This window comes from Cygnus atratus, chromosome 1 (genome assembly GCF_013377495.2).
Source record: "Cygnus atratus isolate AKBS03 ecotype Queensland, Australia chromosome 1, CAtr_DNAZoo_HiC_assembly, whole genome shotgun sequence".
Classification (NCBI taxonomy): domain Eukaryota; kingdom Metazoa; phylum Chordata; class Aves; order Anseriformes; family Anatidae; genus Cygnus; species Cygnus atratus.
The window spans coordinates 142668147-142682742 of record NC_066362.1 but is presented as its reverse complement, the minus strand read 5'-3'; the positions used below and the strand labels follow the sequence as shown (position 1 = coordinate 142682742).

The window sequence follows — 14596 nt, the reverse complement described above, 5'->3', positions numbered from 1 at the left end:
AGCCTCCTGCTGGTATTTGACACTGATGTAAGCCTGCAGAATAGACTTCCTCTTACTGGTTAGAGGGATGCATAGTTAGTACCCACGGTTCGTTTTCAGAGCCTCCTAAAGAAGTAAGCTGAAGGAGGAATCTGGTGCATTTCAGAGGTGGGGAAAACATTTTCATCATCCAAACATGTTCTGAAAACTTCAGTTCTCTATGGGAGATGCCTGTCTTCTGCAGAATTACACTTGCACAGTCTTCATGGTTTGCATGAAAGGGTTCACCATCTCCATCTTTTTTGCCTCAATCAACACGCTAACTACCATAATGTATTGATGAAATCTATGATACTGCTGGGAAGAGCACTGGGCCTATTCAGATGACTTTTGTGTGTGCCACCAAATAGCTGTAGGATGTCAAAAGCAAAAGCTTAGCCAGTCTCTGAGTTCTTTTACACCTCTAGAGTATCAAGAATAACAAATTTGGGTAGAAATGTCAAAAAAAAAAATCCAAATTTATTCTAAAGGTATTTTCTCCAGTGTAGAAGGCAGTAGCTTTCAGAAACTGATGACCTGTTAGTGTCCTAACTCTAAGCACACGTTCCCAGAATGTTATTTTTTTTTTTGTGCCTATGTATACTTTTTCTTTCTTTTTGCTTCATCTAGTTTGACACTGTAATTGCAGAAGCGGCCAGCTTGATGTCCGGGAGCTGATCTCTCTCTACCCCTTCCTGTTGCCTACTTCCTCTTCATTTATACGGTCTCATCCCCCTCTGCATGAGTATGCTGACCTCAACCAGCTGACCCAAGGGGACCAGGAGAAGATGACAAAATGCAAACGATTCCTCATGAGTTACTTGAATGAAGTCCGCAGCACTGAGGTTGCAAATGGCTATAAGGAAGACATCGACACAGCTTTACTCAAGTTATATGCAGAGGCGAATCACGAAAGCCTGCTAGATCTGCTAGTTTCGGAGAACTTTTGTCTTTTAACAGATAGCGCAGCCTGCCTGGAAAAGCACAAAAAGTGAGTGGATTTTTTGAGTAAGGTACCTTTGAGATCAGGAGGGAACTTGTTTGTCTTAAACGCTGTTGAATTTTAGAGCAATGTGTTCAAATCTTTGCAGTTTCTCCAGCTTCAGGTCCAAAAAACAATTTGGCCTTACTTGTGAGCATTTACAAATTTCAGGGGAAAGGTATTAATTGGTAGTCTGAAGTGAAGAAAATTCATTCTGTCCTATGCTGGTAAATACAGTTTTCTCCCTGAAACTTTGTGTTCAGCACAAAAATAATTTTGGTAAGGATTTGGTTGGGGGGTGGGAGGGCAAGCAATTTATTTGATCTCATGATGATGTGGGAAATGAATAGAGGCAGTAGTAATACTCTTGATGTTTTGGACAGAAGGAGAAGATGCCTCAAAACATTGAGAAACTATCTACTAACTAGTGGCTTTTAAATTATACTCCTTTATTCAGGGAAGGAAGGCTTGCTTTTGAATTTTGAACTCCCACTGATCCACTAAAAGGACACTGCTTAAATTGGCTGCAAGTGACTTCAATTTAGAAATGCCAGTGGGTGGAGAATTGGGTGTTAGTCATTAAACAGGAAACACCAGATAGTAAATGTGTAAATTATTCCAGTCGTAGGTAGTGTCTCTGTCTTGGATTTCATTTCTTTAAAATATGTAGTACATTAGTAGCAACTACAGTGGTGACAAGGAGTCTTTAATTGTGAGTAGACTTAAAGTGGTTTCATTTCTTTTAGGTATTTTGTTGAATCCTCTTGGTATGCATGCTTTGCATGGCAAGCTTTTGCAAATGTGAAGTGTGGAGCATCATTTTGTGGGAACAGCCATTATAGAACTTCAGCTTCATTTGTATTACAGTACACTAAAACACCTCTGTGTGGGTGTACTGTACAAAGCTCTTCCTTGCCTGACTTGATTTTGTGTTGCACTAAAGAAAATGTTTCTGATAGTGAAACAGAGTTTTTTAAGTAAAAGCATCATACAAATTTGATTTTAAAGACATGATTAGCTATTGGATGAATACTTCTTATTTGGAGTTGTTAGGTGTGTATGTGAAATTCAAAGAACAGCAAGGGAATCATCTCTAATTTGACAAGTAGTTTGTCACTGTTCAAGTTGGAGCTAGTAACTAGAAACTATCATTAGAGAGAAACAGACACTTTTCTAGGACAGAACTTCTCTCCCTTGAATGTAGACATGGCTATGTCATACAAGTCTCACTGTAAGAAACTGTTACGTTCCTTGTTAATCAAATGATAAAGATATTAGTAGGGAAGATCTAACAATTTTAACTGTTTTCTCTTTTTATACAGGTATTTTGCCCTTGGTCTCCTGTATCACTACAACGGTCAAGATGCTGCAGCACTTCAGGTCAGAATAAAGCTTTTAGTGTCATCTGTAAACCATTCCAAAATCCTATGTCTGAGATAAAAATCTGAGGTGCTGACTTCACGTTTTGGATAGTGACGTGTATATATGAGAAACATATGCTAAGACTTCCTTGAGTGAATTAATATGTTAGATCTGAAAGACTCTCACTTATTGAAGATGACAGTGCTTTGCATGCTTGTATCCTGTTCTTAATCAAAACTGTTCATACCATAATGTTAATGCTCTTTAAAGACGTACAGAAGCACTAAAATCATTAAGATACCACTTTAAATGGTGTTTGAGGGACTTTAGGATATATCCTGTGCTGATCAGTCTGTATGCACAGAGCAAAGCAGTAATGTAATCTCATGACAGACACTGATGGCAACTGGGAATTTGTTCACTGCTCATTGCCAGGTTAGGACGTAATTTACAATATTTCTGAGTTTCAACTGATTTAGTAATTCCTTTAGGGACCCCCTTCTGATGTCATTAAGACCAGTGGTGGCTTACAGACTGCAGACTAAACAGTTTTGTTATTAGCGTCTGAAAAACTTCATCTAGAAAGATGTGCTTGATCAATAAATAATGTGTATCTCAGGGCATATCTAGTATCTAAACAGTTTGCTGTGTGGCTTTTAGAGTATGTTTATTGCAGTTAATGTCAAATGTATTCAAGTCAATTAGATGTAAATAGTAATTTCCTGGGCAGAAAGATAGTAAGGAAACAAACCAGGAAGCTCCATTGTTGCATACAAGATATATTTTTGGTTGTTTCAAGGAGCAAAGTTTATTGCTAAAACTGGTCTGCTAGATGTGGCAATTTTTACACAAATTAAAATTGGAACTAAAAGCAAATCCTCTCACACAGTGATTAAAGTTCTTCAGTCAAAATAAAAGAAGAACATGTCTTTTTTTTTCCAAACTGTTTGAAACATTTGCTTTTATTTTGCATGCTCAGAAAACGTGAAAAGTAGACTGTACCAGAGAAAAGGATTCTTATCAAAAACTTGCTTTGTGGTTGGTGTACCTCCACCTCAGTTCTTCTGCTAGTCATTCTCAGATAGTGAGAATTCACATGTTACGGGGTTGGAACTAGTTGAATATGGCAGGCACAAGAAAAGACTGATGGAGAGGAGGTATGAATTTAGCAGCCAGTGTGGTCCCTTAAAACTGATGTTCCTAGAAGCCCTTTCTAATTGTTACAAGTACCAACGGCTGCTACTAAGTGTTGTAGTGGCTTGCATACATCTTGAGTTAGAAGACAGTACGTGTTTTAAGCACTTGAATCTTTTTTTTTGCAGTTATGGGTGCAGATAGTTGACGGAGACATTGAAGATTCTACACGTTCAGATCTCTATGAATATATAGTAGACTTCCTTACATTCTGCTCAGACCAAGATCTAGTGTGGAAATACTCTGAATGGGTTTTACAAAAAAATGAAGAGGTTTGTAATTGGTGTACTTTTTCCAGATCATCATATATATAATGCTGCAGCAATGTTTGGGTGTTGAATAATGTTTGTATCAATGCTGATTGGACCATTTTTGCTGAATATTTAGTAAGTAGTAAATAGTAACTGATAGAAACCTAAAAGTTTTCTTCTCAATTCTTCTAAGTCCCACTGTTAGCAATCCCTATGCTAGTGATATTTGCCTTTTCTTTTTCTGAAAACAAAGCTTAGGTCAGTCTGAACAATGAAAGATATAATCTTTTTTCACATTTCTATGATAATTTTTAGACCTTCAAAAAAAAACTTCATCTAAGATGTTAGCTGCTGTTGCTTTTTCATATATAAAAGGATTTCAGTGAAGGGTATTACCTGTTTACATTATAGGAATTATAAAATAACTAGCCTTCATTCAAGACAATACCTCATTGCTAAACAAATTAACTTACTCCACGAAAATTAAAAATAGAGTTTTGAAACATCTGTTGGTGTACTGTGGTGTGAAGTGGGATGTTTTATGCTGTATTAGTCTGTGCTGTTGGAACTGATTGCTACCTAATCTATATTAATTAAAAGCTCAGTTATTGCATGTAATGGCCAGATTTCTCAACTCTGATTTTGGTCATTGTAGAAGTTTCTTAAAGGTGATGATATGCACAGAGGGAGAAGGCTGTAAACATCCTGGTCTCCAACTTATGCTTTATTGCTACAAAGGACTGAAGTATCTTGTTCTGTTGTTATCCAGATCTGTTCAATACTTCTTGTAGGTGGAATAGATTATGCCTAATGAAAGGTACACATATAGAACAATATAGAATAATACATTGTATTGGCAATGTATAGAACACCAAATGAGGTAAGGGAGATAGGAGCAGGTAAGATCACTTTAAGCACAAAGTAGTGTAATCTTAATGGTGTGAGTGAGTTTTTACATTGTCTATTTTCTGAATAATGTACTAACTGATTTGATAGCGCTATTAAGTAGATAGTGAAATGGTAATAAAATGGTTGTCAGTAAGATCCTAAATACAATTATCTCTTTCTAGGTTGGAGTACAGATTTTTACTAAAAGGTCTTTGGAAGAACAGGAGAAAAACATCAATCCAGATGATATCATCAGTTGCCTTAACAAATACCCTAAAGCACGTGTTAAATATCTAGAACATCTTGTATTAGAAAGAAAAATAGAGGTGAGTCCTACAAAAATACCAAAAATAGTCTATACTCTGAATCCTATGCGTATGATGAGCAACTCTGAAAATAGCCAAAGGCTAGAAGAAATAAGCATAATTTGAAGGCTTTTTATGTCACTCTTTCTCTTCTGAGTGTTGTAAGGTTAAACTAGAAGATGAGGAGCGGAGAAGTGCCTTCTGTTTATAACTTTTCAACTTTCATGATGGCAAGACAGTTGCTTACCTCCTGTCAGTTTTTCTACATCTGATTCTCGCTTGCTTTTCTGTGTCACTGGTGAGGTTCAGTCCACAAACAGTGATTTAAGATACTTAAATCAAAATTTCTCTGGGATGCTTGCATATTCACTATGGCATTCATTCAGACTGAACTATACATCCTCAAATAAGGAGTTGTTGACACACAGAACTTTGAGCCGCCTACAAAGTGCATGGGAGAAGGTGAAACATAAGAGTGTACTCAGTCTTTCAGAATTGACTGTATATTGATCACTGGAAGCCATATTTTTTTAAGTGTCATTTATTGCTTTCAAACATTCAAACTTACTGTGGTGTAGTTTCCCCATTAGAGAATGTCACTGATTTATAGTTTTTTCTCTCTTTTTTAAAAAAAATAAAGTGCAACTCCAGTAAGATCATAGAAAATTGGTTGAGCAACTGCTAATCCTATTGCACAGTGGCAGTAATATATTAAAATTGCTAATTCAGTATGTTAAAAGTAGGTATGTTTTATTCTCTCCTTCTGAAAAGATCTGAAGAAGAAATAAAATTAAAACATGCATCTTTCGCTCTGTAGAATTGCAAGCATCTCTATGTTGAATGTCCAAAGGTTGTTTACTAGTTGTAGTGACTGCATTATTCTATCATTGGTGGGATTTTTAAGTATAATACAGAAGCAGAAAAACTTTATAATACTTGGATATGAGACATTTTAAGCATAGGAAAAGTTACTTTAGCCTGCAAAAAATGAATACAAAGAAATAGCAAAGAAACTCAGTAAATCTGAACAGTTCATGAATCTACATTCTTAAAATGTACATACTAGGTCAATGGTTTCCCTCTGTTGCTCTTTCAGATATCCCACGTGTATGACACTTAACAATTAATGTACTATTTCTAATGTTATGAATGTTTTCAAATTAACTTTTAAATCGTTTTATTACTACCTGCTAGTAAAGGCTGGGTTATAAAATTAATTGCTCTCTGGAAAGTACTAGATTATTATGACTGCTTTAGTGAGAATGTTTCAAACAGTAGTCAAATCATCAGCTTGTTTTGACGAATATGAGGTAATGAATAATGCAAAAAGCATTGTGCTGTCAGAGTGCTTGTCTGCCTCTGGTGGTGGCTTTCTCAGATTTTATTGCAGAAATAGAAAAGGTCAAAGAACTTACCTGAAGATGGTGAAAACTGTATTAAGCCAAAATTATTTTAAACTAGGGATACAGGAGGAGAAGAGTGAACATCCTTATACTCAAAGGAGAGAGATCTGTTTTACCGTATTGACTTTCATTAGATGAGATTTTGAAAGGAAATAATTTTTGCACATGAAAAGCTATTTATTAATCCTGTTTACTTTAGGTGAAAAGGGGTTTAGGAACAAGATGTCATATCTATATTTCAGAAATCTGTCATGTTGATGTAGAGAACCCAGTATTGTACATAGAGCGTATCCTGTCTGGTAAAGCTGGTCTGAATAAGTTGTCTATCTGCATGAACAAAAGACTTCTGAATGATCTGAATTGAATGAATGAACTTAAACATTTCTGTGTAATTATGTAAATGTTCATTGAAGGGTTCATTGAGGAGAAGGAGTTGTCTTTGTAAACTGAGCTAACATTGCTCTTTTCATTTGTAGAAAGAAAAGTATCATACTCACCTAGCTGCATTGTATTTGGAGGCAATACTTCAGCTAAAATCTGTGACCACGGATAATTGTACAGAAACAACTGAACTTCTGTCGAAACTACGCAGTCTTCTTCAAAAATCTGATCTTTATAGAGTTCACTTTATTTTGGGTAAGACACACTTCTCTGTAACTTTGCTTCCTGCTGGAGCTAACATACAGCATTTATAAAGTTCTCTTATGGATAAAAAAAAAATAAAGTATTTGAGGTTTCTAGATGGTAAGCCTATCAACCAAATACACTTATTTCAAATTCAAGGTAATTCAGCAAATACAACGGCTGTTACTGTTCCCTTTGATCTGAGTTCATCAATCAGAATGGTATGTTTGCCACTTCATCAAACACAGAGCATGTAACCAGATAGAAAACGTATCTTCATGCAGTATCTTAATTTATACTCGGTTTCTTTTTAATGATGTGCATGTAACATGTGACAATCTTTTGCAAATGGAAAAGTTAAAAGTTTATTTGTTAAGCAGTCTGTTTCTCAATTAGTGTGAACTACAGAAAAGCTTTGAGGAGTCTGATTACTAGGGCTTTTGTTGTACATAACTGCCTCTTGCCCTGAAAACTGGTTTTCATGCTGTGCAGAAAAAGAGGATCCTTTTTAAGTGAAAAGAACAGTATATATCTTATTTGTAGTATAAGGCAAGCAACAGTTGAGCTAAAATACCTCAGGCCAGTGCTTCTTTGCCTGCTTTTTAATGTACCTTCCAATGGATAAAAGGGAAATGGCTTCTTGTACTGAAAGATGTGAAATACTTTCTGAAAGTCAGTGGGAAAAATCTGCTGGCTGTTGAAATAGAAACAGATGAGTAATAACTAAAATAATGAAATAACATTTGCTGCCTCCTTGCCTTTCTAGTCAACAAAATATTATATAACAAGTAATGTACAAGTATAACATACTGATTGAAACTCTTACTCATCTTTATGTTTTTCAGAGTAAGAGTTACAGCTTGGATTATTCTCTTGAAATCAGTGTATTTCAGAAAATAGGTTTTCTTATTTCTTATCTTACATAAAGATGAGATCAGTGCGTGCTTGTGTGTTCCTTCTTTGAAAAACAAAACAGTTAAAACAGTTTTGGGGAGAAAAAAAAAAAAAAGAAATATTGTCTATCCATACCTTTTATCATGCCTGTTGCTAACATATGAAGGTTAAACTGCCAGGCTGGATTAAGGGTTTGTAGCCTTTCTCTTTAAGAAGAGGACTCTATTTGATCTTTAGTGTCTCTTACAGACTTTAAAGTATCTGTATTTTTCTATAATATTTGACAGGCGCAGAGCTTAAAAATACTGCAGTTTCATCTTAGGGTTTATCGTACATGGTAGCAGTGTGGGCTGGACCATGCAAAACTCACATGGTAGAATTTTAAAAGATACTCCTAATACTGGTTTTTATCACCTGTTATTTAGGAATTTCTTCTTCCTTAGTTTGTGGTGTTCTTTTAAGTGCTGTGTGCATTCTTTTACTTATAAATATCTGTCCTCTATACAGCTGCCAGCACCTCTGCAAAATTCGTGGGAACTGAGCTTACTGTGGGCTTGTCTACATTGAATTTGGGAGAAGTAGTAGTGTTCTCTCCTCCACTGAGCAAACGTTGCCTTGTTTCTCATTTAACAGACAAAGTCCGTGGCACGGACCTTCATATGGAAAGTGCAATTTTATATGGAAAACTAGAAGAACATGAGAAGGCTTTGCATATCCTTGTCCATAAGTTAAAGGACTTCCATGCTGCTGAAGAATACTGTATATGGAACTCTGAGAACAGAGATCTGCAGTACAGACGGAGGCTTTTCCATATGCTGCTGTCGGTATATCTAAATCCAGGCGCTTCGGATTATGCGCTAGTCATGGCTGCTGTGGATCTGTTGAATAACCACGCTGCTGAGTTTGATGCAGCTCTGGTTTTGCAGCTGGTGCCTGACAGCTGGTCAGTGCAGCTCCTTTCCCCCTTCCTGGCCGGAGCGGTGAGGCAAAGCATTCATACAAAAAGAATGACTCAGGCTGCACTTGGGTTAGCACAAGCCGAAAACTTGATCTACAAATACGAGAAGGTAGGTTTTTGTTTGTTTGTAATGGAGGCACTTTGAAGCTTTATTATGTATTTGCAATGTATCTTAATTATAGTCAGACACTTCAAGAGTTAGGAGAAAGTTGAGATAGGGTCCTTGCCAATTTTAATTGGTGCATTTATTGTTGTTTTTTTTTTTTTTTTGCTATGGCTGCTAGAGTCAATTTTATGCTTTCTCAGTAAAACAAGGGGAGGTGGAGCCTAGAAATAGGAGCAACTTTGAACTTGTGGACTGAATTAAAATGAATCTGAGATTTCTAGATTAATGAAGCTCTTTCAGTTTTTTCTAACAACGGAGCATTTTTTTGCTAGGATTGAGCCCTGTGAGAAGTTGCAAGAAAGCTTGGCATTAACGCACAGCACTTGGCGTCAATTAAAGTTTGTCAGTCTTTGCTTAGTGATAAATTCACTTATGAAGCATTCTTCTATTCCTAACTATAGAGCTGTGTTGCTTAAAGTTTCCAGTGGATTTTTAAATTTGTCTTGTTCTAATAAAAGTTTATCCAGCTTAATCTGTCTGCGACAAGAATTTGACAGTACTCGGTTTGCTGTTGAGTTGTTGTGTGTCCTTGTTTAGGAAGCTGTTGCAGGTTTTTAGCTATATTAAATGTGTGAGTGCCTTTCTTTGAAAAACAATTAAAAAAGATTAGGAAGAAGCATGAAAATAAACTAGCATGAATGTGGAAATTGAATTTCAAGTTAAATAGTCTTAAAAAGCTAAATCTTTTTTTTTTTTGCCACCTATGTCATTGACTGTGTTTGTAATGATATGTTGATGTTACCAATGATCTGTTTTGTTTTATTTTACTGCATCTTAGTTTTCCTTCCTTGCTAGATTCATGTCTGGATTTTTTTACCTTAGGTCAAACAAAAAGGAACCCCAATTCTCCTTTCGGACAAAAAAGTCTGTCAAGTGTGCCAAAATCCTTTCTGCGAGCCTGTATTTGTAAGATACCCGAATGGGGTTATGGTCCACACACACTGTGCTGCAAACAGACGTCTGAATTCAAACGTGGCTCATCGCTCTTCCAGCTCCAGCAATCAGACTTGAAATATGTTCCAGATCCCACAAGTTCCCATGACTTACACCCCGTTGAAAGTGGGCTGGAAAAAAGAACAAAGTGCAGCTACTTTAAGTATAAATCAAAATGAACAGATAGTCCTTGGGTTAATGGGAAGAATTCCATAAACATAAAATATGGCCACTTGCCTTCTAAATTTCTAATGAATGTTGATACAGGAAAAAAAATCACTACCACAGAGAGGTGTAAATATAGTCTATTCTGTACATAGTAATAAACAGACAAAGAAAGCAAGCCTTTTCTTCACAGTAAGGATGAATGTTATGGAGACAAGGTAAACAGTTATTTTCAGAAATGTCACTTTGCACTGAATGTGGTGTTGATAAACATGTAGAGGTGGAGATGGCATCTCTTGAAGTTGGAATTCTTGGAGCATTACATGACAAGACTGGGATAATGCAGCTGACTATCAGGACAAAAACATACTTTGGTTATGATGTTTGCTGCAGCATGTCCTCTTTTGGATTCTCTTCCCCAGGATCACGTTATGAACTTGTTCTTTGCTCTACGAGTCATTGGCTTTTGCACTTTTTAGTACTTTTATTTCCTTCCCCTCTCCTCTGCTGTATAGAATTTAAACTTGAGCACTGGTCTGTTAGGTTTCTACTCCTACAGTTACTGTAGTAAACTGAGTGGAAACTGATTGCCTTGGTCACACAGCTGTGCTCGGAAGAAAAAAATGAAGTCAGATTGTCTGGTCAGACTGTAGTCACTTTTATATGGGGAAGATACTTTAATATTGATTTATTTATTAATATGCAAATATACTGTACATACAGTTGAATAAATTGATCCTATCATAGAGTTTCCTTGGAGGATAAGGATGTAGCTGATGCATAAGCATATAGGTTACATGCTAAATGTTTGCTATAACATAACTTAAGCAGATTGAAACTCCACAAGAATGGGTGTTAGTACCTGTGGATGACTTCGTGCAATCAGAATCATGGAAAGGTGGTATAATTGGGAGCAAATCTACAAAGATGCACTACAGGGGTACTGGATTTGTTGTATTCTACAAAACATTCTGTAAACTAAAGCTTTTCAGACAACAAAAAATATTTAACTGCCAGGATGAGCTGTTTAACCATTTTAAAGCAAATTAAAAGAAGCAGCGTCCCAGAAAAAAAAGATTTGAAAATGATGACTTTAAATAAAAGTTAAGAATTTCAAAGTCAAAGCATTTCTTTCAATTTTTTAATGCTCTAATAAACAGTGAACAGCATGCAGCTGACAGTCAGTAGGGCTTCTTACTGTTTTAGTGTTCCAAATCAGAATTCAGACTTCCCGTAAAGTGGATCATCTGCATGATATCATCTAGTTGCGGTCTCAGCAGAAGTCTCAGAAGTGTTATAAGGCTGTTTCATAAGCCAGCCTTTCCATAAACATTGTGTTGCATCCAGGAATGGGCAACCAGACTACATCCAGGATATCCATTTCTTTCTATTTGAAGCAAAAGTCCTTTGGATCTTTCTCTTTCCTGAATCAGAAATCAGAAAAGTATAGCCATTGTGTTGGGTTAAAAAAAGTTTAGCTCTTTCTACTAAGGTATGTAAACATTTAGTGAAAAGCACCTTCAAAAAAAGACATTCTCTGTCACTTCTGACTTCTATTATGAGTGATTCTCCTGTGTTTCATTGATACGAACAGGTTCTGTATCTTGTATTCATGGTTTTCAAACGTATACAAATAACAGTGATGAGAGACAAATTTGTAGTTCCCTGTCCTCATAATATTTGCTGATAGAGAGGCAGTGACCTTTCAAAGATCTGATAAACTTTCTGTGTATAGTAGCATGCAATTCATAAGAAATACTTTATTTTGCTGCAAGCATCCTCAGTGTGCTCTTTGTTCCTATCTAATAAGGAGGTATTAAAGCAAACATCACTCTCCATGGTTAAGACTAATTCTGGCTGCTAGATAGTGATGAACAAACTTAGTCTTTGTCAACTAGTGTTGCAATGGATTAGAGATCATATTATTCCAGACCATAAGAAAATTCTTAATTGTTATTGCATGAAAAGGTAAGGCTGAAAAATATAAACTATTTATATTAATGATTTTTCCATTTTTTTTACATTGGCTAAAACGTAGCAGTAACAAATGTCTATTTCTACATACAGAACAAATACAGAAATAGGAGTAACGCAAGGTAGCATATCTGCAATCGTTGATGACCAAAAAGTGATTGTTGAAGATGGGAGATCTATCCTTTTTAGCCCTCCAGGAATGGGGACTGGAAAAAGTATTAGCATTTGTTTCATACATTGTTAGATTTTTTTTTTTCCCAGGTGAGTTTTATACTGGAACTCACTTGGATGAACTAATATGAAAGTCCCACGGTAGCAAAAACGAAAAAGAAAAAAAAAAACAGCATGAGGCTGAGGTAGAGCAAGAGCTCAGCAGGGAGGTGGCAGGTGAAGGATGCTGCTGCAGTGCGCGTAGAGCACTTCAGCAACTGGGATAACCCACGGCCAGAGGAGATGGCACCCTTAGTCAGAGTGGTGTGTGGGATGCTGTATTTTATCACCAGGAAACTCGTGAAAGGTGTCTGTACTTAAATCCTCGTAGGAGGACAACTACACCGCCTCTTCTGTAAGAACTTCATATTGGAGAACCTGAGTTCGTTCCTCCATTTCTTAGTGCTGTCAGTTTGCTCATTCTAGTTTTGTATACCTGAAATGCTGGGACAGCGTTGCTGCTTCGGTAAGTTCTGACATGGATACAGAGCAGTGAGGGAATGATAATCTGGTGATTAATTGCCAACTAGATTAATAAAGGCAGGAAAGAAAATTATTTTGTTGACCATCCTTCTAGATCTGAAATTGAAGGGACTTGGGGCTCTGAGAGGTAAAGCTTGAAGCTGCTGATTTTTGTTCTTCTCTCTGTCCAGTCAGGGGATGTGACCTGCCCTTAGAGAAAAGAGATTGAAGCAGAATATTTCTTCTTAATTTAGCTCTTGGTAAAATATTTCTTTGTAATTTATCATCATTTTTTTTTTTGCTGATGAATGTCCTCAATTTTGTATGTGTTGAAATCCAAACACTAGTGCAGGATTTCTGTAATGTCACAGGGCGTCTGTGATTCTGGGCATAACAGGTGAGGTTAGTCTCTCACACGGATGCTTTTGCAGGTATGGAGACTCATTTACCACAATTTCTAATTAAGGAAATGCTGCATTTCTGACTTTATTTTTAGCCATCCTCTGTTACGGTGGCTGACACATACAAAAAACACTTCTTAAGCACTTCTATTTCTTTTGTGTATCCTCTTTTCCTCTCATAAAAATTGTCTATTATCTGTGTGTATGTCATCCTGTGCAGTTTTTTCCTTCTACAAGACAAAAAGAGGGAAGAAGTTGCCCAAAATCTGGCGCTGTGTTCAAAGTAACGGCTGTACATTTATGACTAGGGAGAGTTTAAGTCTTCATTTCTGTGATTTGAAGAGATAGCTATCATGTAAATAATATCAGAATAATGGGCTCAAAGTCTGGAAAAACATGAGTTATTTTTCTTTATACAGAGTACACCAGAAGAACCAATGAAGTGACTTTTTCGGGCAGCCTGTCCTCCAGCGGCTCAGTTGTGCACAGGAGCTTAGGCTACAATGGGAATGGGCTTTACTGCCCACACTCCAACCTCCAAAACCTATAACCTGTATTACCCAATTAATATTCCTTTCCTAGCCCTAAATAAATTGACATGGGTGTTAGTCTGGAGAGTTCCAGATGTTCCTTAGCACATCTATATCTGTTCAATAAAATGTCTCTTAGTTACATCAACAGCATGAAAAGCTTATAATGCCAACTGTGGAAAGGTGGTGGTAGAGATGGAGTTTGTCTATGTTTTCCGAGACCTTCATTACATATTTGAGCACACAAGCATTATCCTGATTCTGCTTAATCTTTATAATGAAACCTGTTATTTGCAAGACTTCTATCCTGAATGACATTAAAAGATGTTATTTTATACAGTTTAATCAAGAGGTAGCTTCATTTTATTACTTCTCCCAATTTGCCGCAGTCTTTATTCAGCACAGACCTAAGTCTTTTATTACATCCTGCTGTTTATAATTGGCAGTAACTGATACATTTTCATTGTGTGCTCTCCTCCCATTGCATCTATTTACTGCTTTTTCTCCTGCTGTACAACACTTTGGGGCTTGTGCCCTGTGAACACTGATAATTAAATGTGCTGCTATCTTTAAAGGAAAAAAAGTTAATGACATTCTACAATGTTTGATTATAAAAATGAAGTTCCCCTGCAGTAAGTTTTGTTTGGATGGAAATCTGTACTGTTAATGCTTTCTGACTTAATGGTTATGTTGGTGAACATATACAGCAGTCTGTGAAATGTACAAATGTATAAATATGTTGATTTTTAATAAATACTTTTAATTATGTTTGTCATTCGTTCCTGGATACATAAGCAATAGGATGTGAAGGGCCAAGTGAAAGACAAAGTTTTTTTTTTAGAGGTAGATAGAATTCATTTGGGTGGCTGACAAACA

At 36.4% G+C, this 14596-nt stretch overlaps 1 protein-coding gene across 2 annotated transcripts in view; it reads left to right on the top strand.

The window, feature by feature from the left end:
* TGFBRAP1 (transforming growth factor beta receptor associated protein 1) overlaps nucleotides 1–14488 on the top strand; it is a 36343-nt gene extending 21855 nt beyond the window's left edge. Inside the window, exons 6-12 of one of the 2 annotated variants that reach the window (XM_035558121.2) lie at nucleotides 668–1009; nucleotides 2323–2380; nucleotides 3685–3828; nucleotides 4878–5021; nucleotides 6880–7039; nucleotides 8555–8988; nucleotides 9868–14488. In XM_035558121.2, the coding sequence (XP_035414014.1) occupies nucleotides 668–1009; nucleotides 2323–2380; nucleotides 3685–3828; nucleotides 4878–5021; nucleotides 6880–7039; nucleotides 8555–8988; nucleotides 9868–10056 (1471 nt within the window). In that variant the 3' untranslated portion in view covers nucleotides 10057–14488. The remainder of the gene's footprint in view (nucleotides 1–667; nucleotides 1010–2322; nucleotides 2381–3684; nucleotides 3829–4877; nucleotides 5022–6879; nucleotides 7040–8554; nucleotides 8989–9867) is intronic. The other variant, XM_035558122.2, reaches the window with a different exon arrangement.
* The last annotated feature ends 108 nt before the right edge of the window (nucleotides 14489–14596 follow it).